The sequence below is a fragment of the Procambarus clarkii genome, chromosome 15 (assembly GCF_040958095.1).
Source record: "Procambarus clarkii isolate CNS0578487 chromosome 15, FALCON_Pclarkii_2.0, whole genome shotgun sequence".
In the NCBI taxonomy this organism is placed as follows: domain Eukaryota; kingdom Metazoa; phylum Arthropoda; class Malacostraca; order Decapoda; family Cambaridae; genus Procambarus; species Procambarus clarkii.
Genome location: NC_091164.1, coordinates 11,564,275 through 11,587,759, shown reverse-complemented (window position 1 = coordinate 11,587,759; position 23,485 = coordinate 11,564,275). Strand labels below are relative to the sequence as shown.

At 44.4% G+C, this 23,485-nt stretch overlaps 1 protein-coding gene across 4 annotated transcripts in view; it reads left to right on the top strand.

Annotated features, from left to right (window-relative positions):
- LOC123747696 (uncharacterized) overlaps positions 1-22,859 on the top strand; it is a 31,243-nt gene extending 8,384 nt beyond the window's left edge. For 3 of the 4 annotated variants that reach the window (XM_045729912.2, XM_045729910.2, XM_045729911.2), the window contains exons 5-7: positions 9,847-9,921; positions 12,247-12,313; positions 20,285-22,859. In XM_045729912.2, the coding sequence (XP_045585868.1) occupies positions 9,847-9,921; positions 12,247-12,313; positions 20,285-22,029 (1,887 nt within the window). In that variant the 3' untranslated portion in view covers positions 22,030-22,859. The remainder of the gene's footprint in view (positions 1-9,846; positions 9,922-12,246; positions 12,314-20,284) is intronic. The other variant, XM_045729913.2, reaches the window with a different exon arrangement.
- The last annotated feature ends 626 nt before the right edge of the window (positions 22,860-23,485 follow it).

The following is a 23,485-nucleotide window of genomic DNA, read 5'->3' as shown; positions in this document are numbered from 1 at the left end:
CTTTTTCCTTCGCCTCTCCATTGTTCTGCTGCTCGTATCTTTGTGGGGAAATGGTACACAGTTTGTTCCATTTATCTCCCCCCGAGTGTCCCGCTCTCTCTTCCTGATTTGAAACACCTCCTAGACTCCTTGCCGGAGCCTGTGCTCCTGCTGGGTGACTTCAATTGTCGTCATTCTCTTTGGGGTGACGTTCTGACGAATACCCGGGGTCGCCTCCTTGAGCCGTTTCTCCTCTCTTCTTCCCTGTCTCTTCTGAATTCTGGTGAGCCCACTCATTTGGACTCTCGGACTCGCACCCTTTCTTGTCTTGATCTTTCTCTCTGCTCTTCTTCTCTTTACTTAGATTTCACGTGGCAGGTTCTTGATGACCTCCATGGAAGTGATCATTTCCCCATCCTTGTTTCCTTTTTCTCTTTTCGCCCTTCCCTCTCTTTCCCTAGGTGGCAGTTTGCTAAGGCGGACTGGACCCTATTTTCCCTCAGTGCTACTCTCTCTGACCTCTCCCTTCTGCCCCTCTCTCGCGCTCTCCTCCTTTTTCATGACACTGTCTTCAACGCTGCCCTCCGCTCTATTCCTCGCTCTTCCTCTCGGGGTCCACGGAAGTGCGTTCCCTGGTGGAATGCGGACTGTGCTCGGGCTGTCCGCTGTAAGCGTGCAGCCTGGAAGAGGCACCGCCGTAGGCAGACGACCGATTCTTTTCTTTTCTTTCGGAAAGCGAGTGCGGTGGCCCGTAGGGCCATCCGTATGGCTCAACGTGAATGTTGGGCATCTTATGTCTCAACAATTACGTCCGAAACCCCTCTGGCCCAGATCTGGAAGCGTATCCGCAAGATAGCGGGTAAGTTCGTTCCCGATGTTTCACCGGTCCTTCACCTCCATGATACTCTTGTGGCGGACCCGTTGCAGGTCGCTTCCGAACTGGGTTCCCACTTTTCTTCTGTTAGCTCTGGTCTACATCTTCCCCAATCATTCCTTCTTCGTAAACCTGTCCTTGAGTCTCGTCCTTTAGATTTCTGCACTCATCTTCAGCTCCCCTATAATGATCCCTTCTCTCTCTCTGAACTTCGTTCTGCCCTGGCCCTCTGCGGTTCTACGGCGGCGGGCTCCGATGGTATTCATTATGAGATGCTTCGCCATCTCCCTCCGAGCACGTCTCAGTATTTACTGAGTCTGTATAATCGGATCTGGGAGTCGTCGTCAGTCCCTGAGGACTGGCTCGATGCCGTTGTCCTCCCTGTTCGCAAACCGGGGTCTCTGGGTACTTCCCCTAAGGACTTTCTCCCTATTGCTCTCACAAGTTGTGTCTGCAAACTCTTTGAACGTATGGTTAACGTTCGTCTGATGTGGTTCCTGGAACACCATCACCTCTCCCCTTCTCAATTTGGTTTCCGCAAGTGCCGCAGCACGACAGATGTCCTGGTGAACTTGGAGGTCTATATTCGTACTGCTTTTGCTGCGAAGACCTCCGTTGTTGCCGTCCTTTTTGACCTAGAAAAGGCTTACGACACCACTTGGCGTTATCATATCCTATCTCAACTTCATTCTTTTGGCCTTCGTGGTCATCTCCCTCTCTTTCTCCGCAGCTTCCTCTCTCGTCGTTCCTTTCGGGTGCGCCTTGGTACCGCTCTCTCTCCCTCTTTTCAGCAATACGAAGGTGTGCCCCAGGGTAGTGTTCTGAGCACTACTCTTTTTCTGGTTGCCCTCAATGGTCTTCTTTCCTCTCTTCCTTCTGGTGTCTTCTCCGCTCTCTATGTCGATGATCTTACCCTTTGTTGTCAGGGTGATGATTCGCCTCTCCTTCAACGCCGGCTTCAACTTGCAATTGATGCCGTGTCGTCTTGGGCCACAGGTCATGGCTTCAAGTTCTCTACTTCTAAGACTTGTGCGATGACTTTTACGCGGAAACGGGTTGTTCTTCGTCCCTCTTTGTCACTTTATGGTCATCCCCTTGAATACAAAGATTCCGCGAAGCTTTTGAGGTTATTCCTTGACACTCGTTTGTCTTGGTCTCCCCATATCTCTTACCTCCGTGTTGAGTGCTCTAAGGCCCTTACCCTCCTTCGGGTCTTGTCCCATACTTCTTGGGGGGCAGATAGGCGCGCACTCCTTGCTTTACATTCCTCTCTCGTCCTGTCTAAGCTCGATTATGGTTGCCCTGCTTACTCGTCTGCTTCTCCTTCTACTCTTCGCCGTCTTGATGCTTTGCACCATACTGGGTTGCGCCTCAGTTCTGGTGCCTTTCGTTCGACTCCCATCCTTAGCTTGTATGTTGACACTGGCTTCCTGTCTCTCCAGGACCGCCGTGATCGCTACTGTCTTCGCTATCTTGCGCGGTCCTTGCAACATCCTTCCTCTCGCCTCTGTCGTGCTTTAACTTTTACCCCTCCTGCGGTTCCTGTTCCTCTTCACCACCTCCCTCTTTCTGTCCGGTTATCTCGCCTACAGGATTCTCTTTCCGTTCGTATTTCTGATGTTTCTCCTCGTGTTGTTCCTTCTTTGCCCCCGTGGAGGGTCCCTCTTCCGCGGTTTTGTACATCCTTGACCCGTATCACTAAAGCTTTTACCCCTCCTACGGTTCTAAAACGCCTTTTCCTCGAGCACTTTTCTTCTCACTCCCGCTCCGTTTCTGTCTTCACCGATGGGTCTAAGTCAGCGGACGGTGTTGGCTACTCTGTTGTTTTTCCTGATCGCACTTATATGTGTCGCTTGCCTCCGGAGACTAGCATCTTTACAGCGGAACTTTATGCTATTCTCTATGCTCTTCGTCTCCTGCTTTCTCGTTGTCAGTCTTCCTTTGTGGTTGTTGTTGACTCTCGTAGTGCCCTCATGGCTCTCGGGTCCTTTAATCCGGTTCATCCAGTAGTTGTCGAGATCCAGCATTGGCTGTTTCTTGTTCACAGTAAATTTAAGTCGGTTGAGTTTTGTTGGGTTCCCAGCCATATTGGTGTGTCTTTAAATGAGCGTGCGGATGCTGCTGCCAAGGAAGCCGTCCGCTCTTGTCCCATCTCTCGCAAAGGCATTCCGTATTCCGACTTTTACCCGGTTATCCATTCCTCAGTCCTTACCCGTTGGCAGGCTTCTTGGTTGTCTGTTACTGGTAACAAGCTACGTACTCTTAAATGTTGTGTTTCCTCGTGGCCGTCCTCCTTCCACCGTAACCGTCGGTGGGAAACAGCTCTGGCGAGGTTGCGTATTGGCCATACTCGCTTAACCCATGGTCACTTGATGGAGCGCCGCCCTGCTCCTTATTGTCCTAGTTGCATTGTCCCTCTTACGGTCGTGCATGTCCTTCTTGAATGTCCTGACTTCCAGGACGAGCGTGTGTCTTGCTTTCCGACCGCCCCTCGCGGTCACCTGTCCCTCGATAGAATTCTTGGTGACTCGGATACTTTTGATATCGTTCGCCTTATGCGTTTTTGTTCTCGTATTGGCATCCTTGGTGATATTTAGCGCCCTCTGATTATTTTGCGTATTTGATGGTGCTACATAGCCTTCCCGGTTTGGTGCCTTCTTTTGATAATTACTTACTTACTTGGTGGTCACCCGTAACGTAGACTCCCGGAGCCAGTCGCCCACCAGCTTCAACATGTGTTGAAGTTGCCACAAATATTTTTTTGTTCATTTTTGCGTACATTTCAAAATACATTTTTGTTTTTCTTGCCAATCCTATGTATAATGAACATGTACACAATATTATGGCAGTAGAACATCCATACTGTCCCAAGACACTGTGTTATGTGTCTCAAATGTGTCCACACATATTGCACATATATCCAATGTTTCATGTTCATTTATGAATATTTACACACTATATACATTCACCATCAACACACTCAGAACTCCGTGAGTGTGAGCTGCCACACCCCAGCCTGCTCTACCTCACTCCTCCAACACCTAGCTTACTCCTTACTCGCCAACATTCCTTCTCCCACCATACTGTTATTGTTTTTATTACACTATTTACACACATTATGCATACGTATCTACATGTTTTATTCACCATAACTATGCTAGTAAGCCGGTATTGTGTCCAAAAAGCACAGTGGTCACCATACACTGCATGAGAAATCACACAGCAGCCAGCAGACGATGCTACGATTACGCCGCCACCTCCCTCACCAAAATGGCTCCTCCCAACATTCTCTTGTTGCTATTATTACACTATATACACACACATTGTATATACCCATGTACATATATGTTCATCATGGCGAACCACTAGGCTAGTATGGTGAGTATGTAGTATGGTGGCTGCTACTCAGTGACGCTACCTGGATTCCCTACCTCCCTCTCTCGCCAAACTTCCTCCTCCCACAATACTACGCACAGTGCTAATTATCACTACAATCCTGGTATTATCACAATCCTGGTCACTAAATCCTGTAAATGAATAATTGACCACAGGTTTATTTTGTAAAAGTAACATAAGAAGTCGTTTGAAGATTCCTAGATGGACGAAATAATGCTGTGGTGCTGTGGCTAGCGCTGTGAACATGAACAGCATTGATTCACTGATATATGAACATTGTACACAGTCATTATCACACTCAGGCTCTTCTGTAATATCATCATGGCTAAATAATACCAGTTATATATATATTTTGACATTATTAGGCGATGCTGTGATCACAAGCTGAACAGCAGTGCTGTGAGCTCATGCTGCGTGCGCCCACAGGTGCATTGCGCAGTTCAGTGGTTAAATTGCTACAGACACTTGGACCTCGGAAGAAGCGCTGCAGAAAAGGCACTAACATATGTTTGTAAGCTCTCCTCAAAGTTTTGTGTGAGTGTGTATATATATATACACATATACCTATGTATACTTCAGTGCTGATCAAGCAGGTGGGGCAGCTAACCACAGGGAAATAGCAAAATCAGCCAAATACAGATGATTGGAAGGTCAATACACCTTTGTTCCCATAGCATCTGAGACAGATGGCCCCTGGGGTAAGAGTGCCTTGGGATTTCTCAAGGAATTGGCTTCCAGGTTCATTGACATCACCAGAGACCCAAGGGCTGCCAGTTTTTTGTTTCAGCGCCTCAATACTGTATGGCGATCCAGAGGGGAAATGCCTGCTGCATCCTCGGTTCCTGTCTGGAAGCAGAGGAGCGTCAAGAGATCCATAACCTTTAAGCACGTTTTGTATTAACCAATGTATATCTTGTAACCATTAAATACAGGGGTACCTCGCTTTAAGAGTTTAATCCGTTCCTGGAGACAGCTCGTAACCCGAAGCTAATTTCCCCACAAGAAATAATGGGAAATGAATTAATCCGTTTCTGACTACCCAAAAACCTCACTTGAAACTAAATTTTATACCTAATTCATCAAAATCTACACTACAAAACTATGTTCAAGTTATTACTTACCATTGCTGATGACTGCTGTTGGTGTATGGAAGATGGTGAGGAGGGGGGGAGGAGGAGAGGTGTTACTGTTTGGATGGGGAGGCCCCTTCCATTATAACATCAGGCAGTGAGGACTTCTCTGGTGTGCACACTCTGGCACGTCTTGCCTGCATACCACTAGGACCTGCTTGTGGCTCACTGCTTGCTTGTCTTACTAAGAATCTGTCTAAAGACACTTGTTTTTCCCTACATTTTAACACTTGTCTGTAGTAAGACATCACATTGTCATTTAAAAAGTCAATGCAACAGCCTGCTACAGCTTTATCTGGGTGAGTTTTTTCACCAAAACATTGCAGTTCTTCCCATACTTCACACATTTTCTTAATGAGGAAGGGACATCCTCTACTCAACTATTTTCTTAGGTTGAATCTTACCACTGGCTTTCTTGGGACCCATTGCGAGATATATAATAACTTCTATGTTCAAATGGCCAGATATCCAACAAAACACTAAATCCTGTTGAAGAATTGAGGCGGGATAGTCACTGGGCACGAGGCACTGGTAAACTGAGCGGTGATCGCCGTGCCACTACGCGCTAGTCGACCCGTTCGCGTATCAACACCCTCGTATTCTGAGGCATTATATATATATTTCATTGAGACTGTAATTTCCATAAACCAGTGCTAAAGCATTTCATCAACTGCGAGGTACAGTATGCTACTTTGATGATTTTTGTTTTTTACTCCTGTTCTCTAAACCATCCCAAAATAAAAACTTAACCAATGAGAGAATGCATTTTAACTATGTATAGCATATTTTTATACCAAAAAAAGTTAGATACACGTTTTTATGTATTCAGCGTCAAAGGTTGTCGTGTGATCTTGAAATTATATTTTTCTATTGCATTGGCAATCCTGCTGCTGCATATGAATACTGTGCATCACTGAGGGATAAAATTTTGTACAGTATGCGCAAATTACTTCAAATTAAACATCCTACAGAATTTTATGAAAATCTGAGATGATTGGATTGAAAAGTCCACTTCTTTGATTTGGCATGGAATGATAGTTTTATCATCAGTAATGTTATTATAATCTTCCTTTGCTAATGCTTTGACTGTTCACTGATAGTTATAATTGACTAATAAAAGTGAAATATAATTTTATACAGATATTCAATATTTATCTATATTTGTTATTTTAAGAATATAGTGAAGTCCCCCTCGGACAGATCGATTAACCCCTTAACTGCGTTGCCTCCAAATGTGACACCCCCGCAGTGCGCAGGAAATAAATTCTCTGGAAAAAATTATTTTTTCTTTTTAAAGTGTCAAAAACCCTTCCCTCAGTATGGGTATGTAAAAAAAAAGTCGAAATTGTACTTACTTTGGCTGCTATGGGGTCCGGAAGTTGGGGCGTGACGTCATCATTCCCCGTGCGCACGTGCCGTAAGCTCTCGGGGGCGGTGGGGCGCTCGGGGCGGGGTGTGCGAGTTGCCGCGAATATATTTTCGTTCATTTTTTGCGCACCTTTCCAAATACATTTTAATTGTTTTTATGTGCCAATCCAATGTATAATGAACACGTACACTATAATATCGCAGTACAACATCCGTACTGTCCGTAGACACTGTGTTACGTGCATGAAACTTGTGTACACATATGCAGCACATATTTACTATGTATCATGCTAATTTGTGTATATATACAATCTATTTACACACTATACACTGTCACACACTATATACATTCATCATCAACACATTCAGAACACCGCGTAGCAGCTGCTTCGTATGGGCCAACAGCAGCTGCCTCGTATGGGCCAATATCAGCTGCCTCGTATGGGCCAATAGCAGGTGCCCCGTATGGGCCAATAGCAGCTGCCTCGTATGGGCCAATAGCAGCTGCCTCGTATGGGCCAATAGCAGCCGCCTCGTATGGGCCAATAGCAGCCGCCTCGTATGGGCCAATAGCAGCTGCCTCGTATGGGCCAATAGCAGCTGCCTCGTATGGGCCAATAGCAGCTGCATCGTATGGGCCAATAGCAGCTGCCTCGTTTGGGCCAATAGCAGCTGCCTCGTATGGGCCAATAGGAGCATTTGGCCATGAACACATTCAGAACACCTCGAGTGAGAGCAGCCACACCCAGCCATTCTCCCTCACTCCAACGTCTTACTCGTCAACATTGCTCCTCCCACCATATTGTTATAGTTCTTATTACACATGGTCTATATACCTATCTACATGTTTTATTTACCAGAACTATGCAAGTAAGCTGGTATTGTGTCCAAACAGTACAGTGGCCACCACACACTGCATGAAAAATCACACAGCAGACGACTCTACGATTACGTCACCTCCCTCACCAAAATAGCTCCTCTCAACATTCTCCTGTTGCTGTTCATACACTATATACACACACTATATATACCCATGTACATATGTGTTGCCCATAGCGAACCACTAAGCTAGTATGGTGAGCAAAACAAGAGTGGCAGCCACACACACACAATGAGGCTACCTCAATTCTCGCCCTCCCTCCCTCATCAAAATTCCTCCTTCCACAATACTACGCACAACGCTAATTATAACCACAATCCTGCTATTATCACAATCCTGGTCACTAATTCCTGTAAATGAATAATTGACCACATGTCTAATTTGAAAAGGAACCTAAGAAATCATTTGAAGATTCCTAGATGAACGAAATAATGCTGTGGTGCTGTGGCTAGCGCTGTGAACATCGTGAACAGCATTGAATTACTGAAATTTGAACATTGTACCCAGTCATTATCACACTCAGGCTCTAATATAACACTATCATAGCTAAATAATACAAGTTATATATATATTTTGACATTATTAGGCGATGCTGTGGTCACATGCTGAACAGCAGTGCTGTGCGCTCATGCTGCGAGCGCCAGCCTTGGTTGCTCACACACTACTGAGGCTCCCATACCCGGGAATGTGGACCACGATTTTTTTTAAAGATGGCGTCTGTTTACAAGAGCCCTGAGGAAGCTGATGTGAACCCCATGTAGCCGTGGGAGTTTTGAATGGAACGTGAAAAATACAAATACCCGGAGGCGCGTTGCGCAAACCAGACGTGAGCCTGCAGGCGCGTTGCGCAGTTTAAGGGTTAAGACAGGACACACCCCATTTCATGGGAAAGGATTTCTCATTTTGTTGTTTTCAGTAATTTTGGGTATATAATACAGTACAGTACATCTGAAGTGTTTTCATTAATGTGTGTAATTGAACACATATTTTGATTCCCAGAGATACAGGTGTTACTTCTTCACCTTTGCAATAATAATCCTCTTGGAAATGGATTACTAAATTAACACACACAACATTATATGACAGTACTGTATTGGGAAGACGCGACACTGAGCATAGCTCTCATCCTGTAACTACACTTGGGTAATTACACACACACACACAGTGGAACCTCGGTGTACAAATTTAATCCTATCCAAAAAATGCAACATAACCCGAATATTTGTACACCAAATAAAATTTTCCCATTTGAAATAATCTGTTTCACACACCCAAAAATATTACCATAAAAATACAATTTATTCAGAATACTACTCATATTTTCTGTGGAGAGCCCCTCTGGTGCCCCAGAGCTATACCAGGCTGATATATGTCTATGTATTAGACCGTGGCATCAGTCAATTTGAATGCAGTTCTAGCTTACCGGGGATCACGAGCCAGATCCTGGCCCACTCAGAGAGGCACGAGGACTCCGGGTCAGAGGTGTCATTGACCCAACAGGCAACATGCCTGAGGCAAAACCGGTGAATGTCACCCTGAGTCAAGGGACAGAGCAATCTTCAATCTCACACGAGGCGAGATGGGACCCAGAGGACACATCCACCAGACCAATGAGCCCCAATGTGGTTTTTCAGGGTTCTTAGGCTGACTGCTAATGGAAGCCCAGGCAAAATACTGCTAACCGGTTGGCCCAAACTACCAAGAGGACAATTAAAGCTGAACCCCTGTGAAGTGTACAATCATGGGGACTTAGCGGGGAACCATCAGAATAACAGAGGGTGGACAATGACCAAGGAGCAGACTCTCCACCAGGCAACTAACGAAAAGAAAAAAAAACAACTCTTATTTACTTAATAATAAAAAATGATTAAGTAAAGGAAAGTGACAGGCCAGGTACTTTTATTAATAGCAAGTCCTGAGTATTGTACTGTACTGTATTCTTAAATGTCTTGAGTAACTCTTCCTCCAGTGGCATGTAGTATTGTATGACATTTTTGTCCATTTTTTGAAGATATTACAGGACATTAAAATTTCTGCCGTTTAGAGAGGTACATTAGTGGGAGATTTGTTCGAGGTGGACTTCACTGTACAGTATTTCAAAGTAATGTTTGCATCCCGAGATGTTCCAGCATAGGGTATCGGAGATAACTTCCTTGATTGCCCTCATGCAAATGAAGTTTATCTAACTTTGAAAACTATATTTATTATATATTTCACAGCAGCAAGAAAGCCTGTGTTCTGAGGAGACCCTTGATCCCGTTTCTGATCCTGACTGGGGACGTATAGGAACCAAGGTAAGAGTAATTGTTTTGAGCTCTTAAGTGTTATTTTTATTATTTAACATAAATTTAAGTTTACTATTCCCCTGTGTTATTGTGAGAAACTTTTGTTTCTGATGTGTATCATTAGGTTGCTCCCTTAAGCAAGATGCTACTGTTTGTATGGAGTGCATTATGCAGTCTTGGAAAGTCGCAAGGGGGAAGCTCTAAATTACTGTACTCAATAATCAGGTGCTCAGGTGGCTGGATCAGTTTCACTCTTGAATGTGAATGGTGGTTGCCCACTCTTACTGCATATAAATATTTCCTTACATTTCTAAAGCTTGTGTTTGATTCCTTCTTCCATCCATGCTCCTCTTACTCTATTGTGCCTCAACTGGAGAATGCTGTTCACGTTTTCAATTATCCTAGGTCTTAGCCAACTATCCAAGGTTTGCTTATTGTAGGATAATGCATGCTCGTGACTATAAAGCTGCCACCCAGTTGGATGGGTGTACGAGTATCACTGGTAACTGTTTGCACACTCACCACAGATGTAAATTGCAGTGTATAGAGACTGTTAGGAAAAAAACCATTGATATGTTTAGTATTTTAAAAACTGTAACTACTGATTGTTATTTGCTGAGCTTAATGAACTGTGGGGTTCAGTTCCTGAGCCTATTATGTGCCTCTGTAGCCATATCCACCACTGCCTACAGGATCGGTATGGGGTGCATAAAAAATGACTAAAGCATCCCCGGTGTCTTGAGTATTATCATATCCCATCCAATCCTAGGCTCTTTCTCCGACTTGTCCTCTTGCATAATTCATCACATTTTGACATCAGAATTCCCAGCTTCAAGATATATTATAAATCATAGCAGCTCGCAGAATTGATGTGGTGTCTCATTTTCTGTTTGTGGGACCATCAGTTAGGTTAGGTTCAGGGAATTTAGTACTGTATATCATTTTTTTATGATGTGACAACTCGAAGGGAAAGGCAACTTTCTCTTGGCTTGCTCTTAAAACTCATGTATGTCTGGTACTTGTCTCAGGCATTTCTTCAAACGTTCTTAGTTATCTTGTGCTTCTTCAAGTGTTGGTGAATAATTATTTAGTGAATAATTTGTTATTTTTGTTCCAAATTGTTAAGTACAGTACCTGTGAGATTATATGGAGAACTCCATCACATATTGAATGGAATTTTTTAAAATGTGTGTATGATGATGCAAGAGTCATTATTATTATTATTATTATTATTATTATTATTATTATTATTATTATTATTATTATTATTATTATTATTATTGCTATTATTATTATTACTGTATTATTATTATTACTGTATTATTATTATTATTTGGCCATGTAACCCCCTCACAGCAGAATTTAATTATTTGCTAAATCATTGGGAAGGTTTGAGTATCCTAAGTTTGAGTAAGGGAGCCGGTCGGCCGAGCGGACAGCACGCTGGACTTGTGATCCTGTGGTCCTGGGTTCGATCCCAGGCGCCGGCGAGAAACAATGGGCAAGGTTTCTTTCACCCTATGCCCCTGTTACCTAGCAGTAAATTAGGTACCTGGGTGTTAGTCAACTGTCACGGGCTGCTTCCTGGGGGTGGAGGCCTGGTCGAGGACCGGGCTGCGGGGACACTAAAGCCCCGAAATCATCTCAAGATAACCTCAAGATAGATCCTTGAAAGATATATAAAAGCAATTATGTATTTCTGCTTCAAAAGTTCTCCACCTATGCCATGATGCCTTGGGTTAAAACCTAGTCCAGTAGTTTTGGATGCAAACAATACCTTACGAAGTTTTGCAATACTGTATATGCAATTTTGCTTTCCATAAGCAGTTAAGATGTACAGTACTATTTGTAAAGCATATTTGGACTGTGTGTATCTTACAGTCAAACCATATATTGTGTTGTGTTGATGGCATCCTGGGACCTGGATAAGCATGACATGCTTCCTGCTTCTGATAATGTGAAACCATCTGAAAAGTTATTGTCTTGAGCTGTATATCCGTCTTCCATGGGTTGGTGCCTACACACTCCATGAAAGCAGAATATGACGGTAATGATAATTGGAAGGTACAAAATAAGAATTTTTTTTTTTATAATAAACATTAAAGAACAGTACTATAAAATCTGTTTCACTAAAGTACATGTAATGCTCAGGCAAGAATTTACAAGCGATAAAATAAAATGGAAAATCAATGGCATAAGTAAGCACAAATAAATGTATATTATAGGACAATGAGGTGGAAGAAATTACATGCATTATGCCTTGAATGTTTATTTAAATTTGCATATTAAAAAATAGTTGTATTATTTCTTTAATAGTAATTGGTCTCATTTCAGTTGGAAGAAAGAAAACGACATAAACCACGGACCATCAGTCTCACCTCCATCACCACAACAGATAATGGTAAGTTTCTAATTCAATTTCTTTTGTGAAGTGGCATTAGTGGCTCCCTGCAGCAGTTAGCGACATTTGAGATAGCTCCTCCCCCCCCCCCCCCCCCCACACACACACACACACACACACACACACACACACACACACACACACACACACACTCACTCACTCACTCACTCACTCACTCTTTTTGTATGTGTGTTGTGTTTTTATTTTAGGATAGGAAAATATAAGGCAAACAAGAACCGCCCCTTAATGGCGACATTTAATGAAGTGAAACATATGATGGAAGTGCTTAAAAATTCCAAGAAATTGCAGTGTGATGAAGTTGGCACACTTTGGTCAATAAGACAAGACCTCTTAATTAAAGAAAGAGAGAGAAAAGCTGAAAATGAACGTCATTGAAGTGAAACATCTAAATGGGGATAGAAATGAGAAGAAATAAATTATTTTTTTCTACAGAATGTTGGGGACTGGAAAGCTAGTGAAACGGTACATAAAAACAAAGCAACAAAATCATTATAGGAAAGGGGAGTAAAGTATAAAGGGAACGAGAACATGTTCCTGAAAATATTGTATACCACCATAGATGGAGTGACAAAAAAAATATTGGAGCTGAAAGATATAATTCAGCTTAAGGTCCCAGATATTGTCGCATTAACAGAGACGAAACTTGAAGAAAATATTTTAAATGAGATTGCATTCCCAAGAGTTCTGGCTCTGGTCCTTGCTAAACCTCTAGAACTCTATGGCTGATGTGACCTAGTAGATGTAACCATCTACAGGGAGCCACTGGGGCTCACCCATAAATTGGCATTTCATTACATTCAATGCTGGTTTTCTGGCTTGGTGTCTGAACAAGGGAGGTTTTCCCATAGTTCAGCTTCTTTCTGCAGATCGTCCCAGTGCCTTGCAGGTTTGATGTTTTCTGCTGATCTATGCATGTGGCACAAGGCTCTCACCATTTGTATGGGGTTGCAAGTTGCTGTTTTTTTGGTGTTCCACTTGTTTTCTGGGGGGAGCCCCTTCAGCTCCCCGGAGCTTATCCAGGCTGATATGGTAATGTCAGACTTTGGCATCAGTCATGTGTACGGAGTTCTATGGGTCTACCGGGGACCACGAGCCAGAACCTGGCCCCCTCAGAGAGGCAAGGGGAGCAATGGCCTATAGAAACCCCCGTGTGGTTGGAAGCATTCTATGTCTGCCATCGACCGGGTCAGGCACCCAGAAAGGTAAGCGTCCCAAAACAAACCCCTATTATGGTGAAAATTTCTACCACAAGCTGAACAAGTGGATAGAACTCCCCTAAAAGAAACAAGCAAACGATCATGACGTCACACGTCACCGCACCACTGTCTGCGCAGCTACCCTTCCCCGGGAGGGGGAAGGGGGAGCTCCAGACCTACCGCGCCGGCTATCCACCATCAATTCTTCGGCTGATACTAGAAGCTGAGGTTGTGTGCTCTGGCTCTGGTGGTTGTTTCAGCACTGTACCTAGAATGTGGTGACTGTCTTCTAGGTGGTGCGTGAGCTGGGAGTGATTCTCCAGGACTCGGGCTGCATGTACCTAAAGTTTCCTTATCTAAGTGCCCTGTAAGTACTGCCCTTGGGGCTTGGGGCAGGAACCCAAGGAACTTCCACAAGTTCCTTGGGTTCTGCCCCTGCTGGGCCCGTTTACTGCTTGGTTTTCGGCTGCCCTTTGTGTGCTCAGGTGTTCTGTCTCCCTTGTTCTGCTACTTCCTGTATTATTGGAATGTCTATCGTCTTTCGGTGTGACTTCCCTCCGGTCCTTTCCAGGACTTGTTGGTTCTCTTCTGTGCTTCTTCATGGTGTTTAGTCCTGTCTCGTTCTTTTGTGCTGTCTTTTCTCTCCGTGCTCTGTCTCGGCACTGCTCATTTTCTTTACATACTCCTAGTTCGGGACGCCGGATTAGGGCAAGTAGCCCAATTGGGTTCCAATTAGGTTCCTTGTCTTCATTACGTTAGCCGGCTATATTGTCGCTTTTAGCTCTTGTCCCATGAGATGGGCTGTTTCTTCTATTTAGCGGTTCACTTGGGTCGCTTACTATTTGGCTACTTTTCGTGTACAGTAGTCCTAGTTGGCGCCTTCCCGCCGAGCAGGTTGTGCGGTTCAGACAGCGTGTCCTGCGCATGTACCGTGGGAGTTTGTTTTGGTCTGGGCAGTGTGTACCAGTGCTGGTGTTTTGCATCCTTTTTTCTCGGGTGCTTCACCTTAGGCTCTTCTCCATTCTCCGGTCTATGCCCCGTAGCTCCTGGGGTGTTCTGGATTGCAGCTATTGGGAGGACCCCGGGTTTTCCCTGTGTCATGGGTGTGGGGCGCCTCCTTCGCCTCTATCCCTGCTCTCCTGCGTGTGCGGCTATGGCCTTCTTCCCTGGTGGTGTTCCCGGGATCTTCTCGGTAACGTTGTCATGACACGTTCGTGGCTATGTTCGGCAGGTGAGTTCTTCGGTCTGGCATCTCTTTCCGGCTGGGCGCTGGTTCGTGGTTTTGGATACGGATATCAGGACAGTCAGCACACAATTGACTGCCCCTACCCATCCAGTCCCACTCATATGCATGTCCAACCCATGCCGAGTCGCTCAAGGGACGCACCTCATCCCACGTTGCGAGGTACGATGGTTGAGGTGCAGATTATGTACTCGCCTAGTTGTGCTCACCTGGTGTGCTTGCGGGGATTGAGCTCTGGCTCTTGGTCCCGCCTCTCTGCCGTCGGGTCACCTGTTGTGCGCCTGCTGGGCTCTATCATATCTACATTTGACCCTGTCTGGAGTCAGCCTCCACCATTTCTCTGCCTTCGCCGAGAGAAGTTACTACATGTTCCTTGTTACATGTTACATGTTGCATGTTGCGTGTGGTGCATGTTGCTGGTGCACGTGTGCATTAGTAACATGTACCAAGGTGAAATGTGGTACTTGTTACTTTGTCAGGATGTTGTGGGGTGACATTTTGCGGCAGTTTTGTGGCTGGGGGTCCCTCTTTCCTTTCCCAGCGTAAGAGTTCCTGGCTTGGCCCTTCCATGTACATTGGTTTCTCGGTCCTTGCCTAGTTGTCCACCCCTGGTTGTGCTTCCTGGGGTTGAGCTTTGGCTCTTTTGTCCTGCCTCTCCCCTGTCACTCCCTGATATCTACTGGGCTCTGTCAGGTCTGCACTTGCAGCTATGTGTGGGGTTGGCCTCCACCACTTCCCTTCCTCGTGCATTCCATTTGTTTACTATTCTGCCACTGGAATGTTTCCTTCTTGCGTTTCTTTGGGCGCTCCTTCCGCCTGTGTCACATGGTGCGTGTGCACTTGTGTGCATGGGTCTGTCTTCGTTGCTTGTACCCCTTGGTTCGGGTGCTGGTAAGGTGGCAACCCTTAGCACCTCCTTCAGTTTGGTTTGTTGGGACAGGGCCTGTGACTGTGGGTTGGTCGTGTCCCTTTCGTTCCCGATTTGCTGCATGTCTTCTTCGTTCTTCATCTTCCTGCTTCACTCATGTCCCTGGCCGCTGGTGCTGGGCTGTTCTTTTGGTCATTTTCTTGTTTTCTCCTACACACCGTTGTGTGTTTTGTTTGTGCCTTTTGGCCTTCCTGTTGCAAGGTTTGGGTTCCTGTTTTCCTGGCTTGCTCTGCCTGTTGGCATTTTCAGGGTCTCGCAGTGTCCCTTCTCTGGAGTCTCGCATTGGACCAGTAGTCTCCGATCTCCTGGCGAGCTCGCTCGCGCTGGGGAGTTTTCTGTTCGGCAGACGTTCCGTCTCCTTCTTTGCCGGCTTGGGTTTCCGGCTCTGCTTGCTCGGTGGTCGCACCCGAGATTTTCCCGCAGCTCCGCCTCTTCCTAGGCTCAAATGAACCTTAACGGGGCTGGTTAGGCTCTGCCTCGAGTCTCTCACCTTCGGTTGGTGATCGGTGGCTTCGTTGTTGGTGTCCCACCTGCATGCTTCTTCTTGGCAGCAGTATGGGGTATTTTGGCTGTCCTTCCTTTTCCTTCTGTCCCTTCTTAGGTGGCTGCATTTGTTGGCATCAGCTTGGTTTTTCTGGTGGGGGTTCAGAGTTGTCATCGTGGCAAGATGACAGTATGTCATCTTGGCACATACTGTCGTCTCGTTTCGTCCGGCGCTGGCAGAGCCGCTTTGGCTTGTTTTCGGTCTTGGTGTTACATCTGCGCCGTTCGTAAGCTGTCTCGTGCATTGTTTCACCTCCAGCCTGCTCATGCACTGCCTGAGCCGTCCTGGTCTCTGGACAGCATGCTCTTTCTTTTCCTCGGTTGGTTGTGACCCCTTCGGTTTGGGTTTGTTTCTCGAAGGCTCTTTTCCTGTTGGCATTTGGCCAGAGATCGGGGTCGGGTTGCTGAGCTTCTTTCTCTCCTTCGGTCGTGGCGAGTTTGTTCGGTTGCAGCCGTCTCCCTCTTTTCTGGAACGGAATGAGGCTGCTGCTTTCCGGAGGGGTCCTTGGTTTGTTGGTGCTTGGTTGGTCGGGCCAGGGGTGCATCGTGTTTTGTGTCCGGTTGCAGCCCTCCGCTTTTATTTGCGTGCCACGGCTTCTGTGTTCGGGACGCGCTTTGGGTTGCTACGGTTCCGTTCTTCCCTGTTCGTGGGTGAAGGTCTCCCAGGTCGTCCACAATGTTATTGCGGCTGACCTGCCTGTGTTCTATCCCCATGCCTATGACTTCGACAACCGGCCCGCGGGGACGTTAAGCCTCGGAAGCACCTCAAGGTATGGCAGTCGTAGATTCGCTGCTCTTGCTGCCATCTTGGTGGCATGTCCTAGCTGACATTCGGGCACAGGGCTTTTGGCAATTGTACAGGGGCCTGGCTGCTCGATGTCTCGTGTCGCTCCCGGGCCCATTCGGGCCTGTGTCGCCTTGGGTTGGCAGTTGCAGCCAGTTGTCTCGACTTTGAGTTGGGGAGTGTGCAGCGACCGCCTCCTGGCTATGTCCCTCTTTTTTTCTTCTGTGGGTAGTTAGCTCCGGGGAGCCGAAGGGGGCTCCCCCCTAAGAAAACCAGCATTGAATGTAATGAAACGCCATTTTCTGGGTGAGACCCAGAGGCTCCCCAGCATCCCTTCCTCCCTCTGGTCGGCGATTTTTCGCGTTTTTTGACATGCAATCTCAGAACTGATGGTGGATAGCTGGCGTGATAGGTCTGGGGTTCCCCCTTCCCCCTCCCGGGAAGGGGGGGAGCTGCGCAGACAGTGGTGGGGTGACGTGTGACGTCATGATCATTTGCTTGTTTCTTTTAGGGGAGTTCTATCCACTTGTTCGGCTTCTGGTAGCAATTTTCACCAGAATATGGGTTTGTTTTGGGACGCTTACCTTTCTGGGTGCCTGACCTGGTCGATGGCAGACAGAATGCTTCCAACCACACGGGGGTTTCTATAGGCCATTGCTCCCTTTGCCTCTCTGAGGGGGCCTGGTTCTGGCTCGTGGTCCCCGGTAGACCCATAGAACTTCATACACATGACTGATGCTAAAGTCTGACATTACCATATCAGCCTGGGATAGCTCCGGGGAACCTCCGGGACTCACCCAGAAAATAGCGTTTCATTACATTCAACGCTGGTTTTTATTATTATTATTATTATTATTATTATTATTATTATTACTAGTATTATTATTATTACCGTTTAGTTAACCTGGCTGGTAATCTCTTCAAGAAATTACTGTATTGAAATCAGAAATTTGTTTACCCTTCCCAGCTGGCTTGTCACTTTTATTCAAGAAAATTTATGTACATCACTCCTCCCTTATTACCCCATTCTTCATTCACATTCAATCATTATCCTCCTTCCTATCCCTCTTTTCCTCTTCACTTGCTTTTCCCTCGGTATGCACACACTCTTTCTCCTCCACCTCTGTGCACTCTCTCATCCCCACAAGCCCCTTCTATCCTTGTGTATAGAAGTGGTCTATGCCCTGCATTATGGTTGAGAAGCAAATTTTCTGGCCAGTTAAAAACAAGATTCAAACAAGGAGTGCCCAACTGCTTGTGACTTTATGCCACTCTAGTCTTTACTGCGTTTTCTGTTTCTCTTCAAGAATGTTGTCGAGAAGAGACAAGAGTCTTCAATTTTAGTTGATGTGGAGGGACATTGTACAAATCAGCACCTTAGGCATGTGGTGACACTTTTGTCCATGATGAAATATTAACTCAACCATCACACATGAAATGAAAGTACTGGTTACCTTGAGGTGCTTCCGGGGCTTAGTGTCCCTGCGGCCCGGTCGTCGACCACGCCTCCTCTCCTGTAATGACATTTTGATCTGCCCTGGACACTTATAAAGTTCTGATAAGCTAGTGTGTGTAATACAAGGCAAGAGGGAAGATGAATCGAAGGGAGGTGTGGGGTAACTGTATTCCATAATTTACTTACTACCAAACAAAACAATAAAATGCTCTCTAGTGCATAAGAGAATATAGTGACAGTTAATCTTACTTTATAGAGTTAAGGATAGGCAATGACCTTCCAATAATGTTATCCAGAAAAGACTTGGTCAGTCATCAAACTTCGTCGCCGTGACTGTGACCTCCATACTTTTGCAAGTTTTTGTATTGGAGAAGAAGGTTAAGGTCAGACTTTTCTGATGATTGGAAAAAGCTGCTGTCTTTTACCACTGTGCAGCACCATTTCACAAGTTTTCATCAATTCAGGGGAGAGAGAGAGAGAGAGAGAGAGAGAGAGAGAGAGAGAGAGAGTGAGAGTGAAACAGAGAGAGAGAGAGTGAGAGTGAAACAGAGAGAGAGAGAGCGAGAGACCGAGAGCGAGAGAGACCAAGAGAGAGAGAGAGAGAGCGAGAGAGAGAGAGAGAGAGACCAAGAGAGAGAGAGAGAGAGAGCGAGAGAGAGAGAGAGAGGGCAAGAGAGAGAGAGAGAGAGAGAGAGAGAGAGAGAGAGAGAGAGGGCAAGAGAGAGAGAGGGCAAGAGAGAGAGAGAGAGAGAGGGCAAGAGAGAGAGAGAGAGAGAGAGGGCAAGAGAGAGAGAGAGAGAGAGAGAGAGGGCAAGAGAGAGAGAGAGAGGGCAAGAGAGAGAGAGAGAGAGGCAAGAGAGAGAGAGAGGGCAAGAGAGAGAGGGCAAGAGAGAGAGAGGGCAAGAGAGAGAGAGAGAGAAGAGGGCAAGAGAGAGAGAGAGAGAGAGTGTGTGAAACAGAGAGAGAGCAAGAGACCGAGAGCGAGAGAGACCAGAGAGAGAGAGAGAGAGAGAGCGAGAGAGAGAGAGAGAGGGCAAGAGAGAGAGAGAGAGAGAGAGAGGGCAAGAGAGAGAGAGGGCAAGAGAGAGAGAGAGAGAGAGAGAGAGAAATATTTTTCCCCTTCTTAACTGAAAATGTAACTAATGAAGACAACTTAATGAGGCATTTATTTTAATATATTTCAAACATGATTATTTTTTGCATATACCACAGGGTTTTTGTTTTTAAATTATTGACAATTAATCCATATAGCTTACCATATAGTTTATGCTAGGAGGCAAGTCCCCTTTGAAACTAATATTAGTTTTTGTTAGGAATATTCTTGTGCATTTTTGTCCTTAAAATAATTTAGATTTGAGCACTGTAATCTGTAGATATCTTAGAAGGAAAACCCTACAACACAGATATTTTTCCTTGCATTCTAGTGTTAGTGAAATAGACTTTTCTTTGGCAGATGTAATATTCCATGATTATTGTGTATATGTGCATTGGTTTTATTATAACCCAAATGATTTTTCCTTTTTTTATGTACCGTTAAAGTAATTTTTCTTATGCATATAAGTATTGAATAACGAAAATGTTTACATATGTCACAAGAGGCCGTAAGAGAATTGGCAACTTGACAATGTTATGGTTCGGTCATCAAAACTTCACAACTGTTTGTTGTGAAAACAAGCCACAAAGCTTGTTTTAAGTATATTCTTTGTGAACTGTTTCTATAATATTTGTTAGTATGTTTCTATTATCATAAATGCAGTCAATGACAGAACCATGACTTGTAAGTTTCCTCTTCTCTTTCAGACCTGCATCTCCTTCGACACAAAAGCCCACCCTCGAAGAATGAAGATGCAGCGTCATTAGTTCTTCCTTTGGTGGAAAAAACCCTGGAGGTTCCGTGTGAAGATGGCCCATTGACAATCAGTCTAACCACAGGACAGGATCTTGACGGATGGCGAAGCATAGTAAAGCGAAAACCTCTTTTCTGTACATCTTTGCCATTAAAAAGAGCAAAACGTAAATTCAAAGCCAGGCGAACATTAGACGAAGGTAGAAAAAAGTGGCTGGCAAAAGAGAGGAGGTCACTGTTTGGCTCAGATTCTAATGAGAGACCAATAACAAGGGCATTAGAAAGACTGAAGAAAAAGACAGTTGCTTCCGTTTTGGAATCGATGGAAAAAGTTAGTGTGAACTGTGACCCTCCTTTTCCAACTGATGAGGATACTGCAAAAAGTAATAGAAATAAGGAAAATATTTTGTCTCCTAAATCTACACCAGAAGAAAATACCAAAGTACAAATGGCTATCAAATCGGTTACTAATGAAAATAAAGACTCAGATGTGTGGGAACTTTCAGAAAAAAGAATACCAGAAGATAAATTTGAGGAATCTTCAGATGATGTGAAGTTTCCGGCAATTAACCCACTGTCTCTGTTTACCTTGCCTCCAGTAAAGGAGAGAGAGAAACAAACACGAACAACCCTTACTCTGGAGGAAAAGGTGAAAGTCATTGAAGCCTTTTTGGATGGAAAGTCACAAAGGCAGATTGCTCACCTTTATGGAATTGGAAAGACTCAAGTTAGTGGCATAATTAAAAGGAGAGAGGAGATACTTACAATTTACCGAGATAGTCTTCTACGGGGAGAAAAGCTCACCATGAAAAGACAAAGGAAGAGTGAATATGCTTTACTTAATCAGCATCTCATACAATGGTATCGACACATGACAGTTGTAGCTGGTGTCAAAATCACCACTGGGATGTTGCGAGCCAAGGCACTCCAGATCGCTCCTGAACTTGGATACCATGATTTTAAAGCATCTAATGGGTGGCTTGCTACTTTTAAATCAAATAATAATTTAAAATTTTCAAAACAAAGAAAAGCTGAACCGTACAGTGATCAAGTTAGTTCACAACATGATGATAATCACAGAGATGACGACGAATCCTTCTTCGAAGATGGTGAAACTGATAACTCATCTAGTCATATGCCACTTATAAAGCATATAGCAGGGCCAAGCAACATTGCAACTGGAGCTTCAAATGAAGATGGCAGCAACTCTGATATAAGTATCAACAGAGGCTCTCAAAATGGTGACTCTTCTTCAATAAACCCAAGTGACCAAGGAAGTTCATTAATTCATCCTGGTCTTTCTTCAGCAGGAATACCAAAACCCCCTCAAATGGTAAATGCATCTCTTGGGGCAAATTTGACTGCAGCTGCTGCTTACAACTTGTCCCGTGACTTGACCCGAGATCTGTCTAGGGGTGATCCAACAGGGGTAGGTGATATTTCCTCAGCAACTATGAATTCCAGTCCGCTAAACCACCCAGTCTCTGCCCTTAATGTCAGTAGAGCAGTTATTGACAACCCACTAAGTAAACCCTCTGATTCAGCCCTAGCCACATACAAGTCGGAAGAACCATTAACTTATGGCTATGATCCACAGAATCGTATGAATGATGCCAGTAGCCGTGGAGCAGAGTACAATTATACTCCATATGGCTTTCCAGGTGGCTACTATGGCTATCATTTTCTTGGTCAATATTAAAATTGCAATTGCTTTTCATGTATGTGTGTATATATACCAGATTGCTTCACATATATCGTGCGCAGTCAAGTTGAAAATTATATGTATACCTTATTGCTTTCCTCAAAGATTGAATTATCAGTCAGATGCCATGTTGAGAAAGCATTTACTTTTACCCTTATCATCACTTGACATGTTGCATGCAACTGTAATTTGCCTGGTGCTTAATTTGAACCAACTAAGTCGCCAGACCTGTATAATAATCAGGTAATCACTCACACGGACAACAACATCTTCAGCTTCTAGTCTGAGCCATACAAAAAAAAAAAAATACTTCGTTTCAAGTGGAACCCAAACCCATAACCAAGAAACATTCAGCTGCCTGAGAACATGTGAGTAGGACAGCTTGGATGGAAGACATATGCTCTGAGATGGCTCATGGTGGGTGACCATGTGCACCTGGATGCATCATGGTGGGTGACCACGTGCACCGGGATGCATCATGGTGGACGACCACGTGCATCATGGTGGTTGACCACGTGCACCGGGATGCATCATGGTGGGTGACCACGTGCACCGGGATGCATCATGGTGGACGACCACGTGCATCATGGTGGTTGACCACGTGCACCGGGATGCATCATGGTGGTTGACCACGTGCACCGGGATACATCGTGGTGGGCTGGTGCGTGCATTCAGGTGTGTCATGATAGGATAGAAGAGTTGAACAACTTAAGAAACTGGTTAAAGGTAAATCACAGGTAAAATATTGGAATCTATTGTACTTGTGAACTTTAATGTTCTGTGTAACATTATCTTTACTGCTATAATAGATATGATTATATATATATATATATTATATATATATATATATATATATATATATATATATATATATATATATATATATATATATATAAAATAATATGTATGTACTGTATGTATATATGCATGCATACAACTATGTACCTATGCATATGTAACTATACAAATATGTATAATAGCTACATGTGTTACAATGTATATAAGCATAACCTGTAATAAATGCTGACACCTGTATTCAGGTGTCAGCAGAAGGTTGTAATATCTATTGTGTAAATAATTAGTATCAATATATTGTTATTCTGCTTTTTCACCAGATCACCTAAGAAAGAAATATTCTATATTGGAACGATTTGTAAGATTAAGTACTGTAGTATTGTTCATATTTGTGATGACTTTATAAACGAAATATATAGTATTTAATACATACCATAGTCAATCATCATCATTTTATGCCATTTCTTATTTGTCATTTTTAGTAAAAATTTGTGTTTACAATTGATGCAGATTAATTTGCATCATACTGAAAACATCCACATGACTTAATGTTACAACCACTACACATCCATGAAACAGTTGACTCTGATTTGCCTAGAGAAATATAAATGTTTAGAAATGGTTAGGTTTATGTAAAAGATAAGAGTAAACCAAAGAA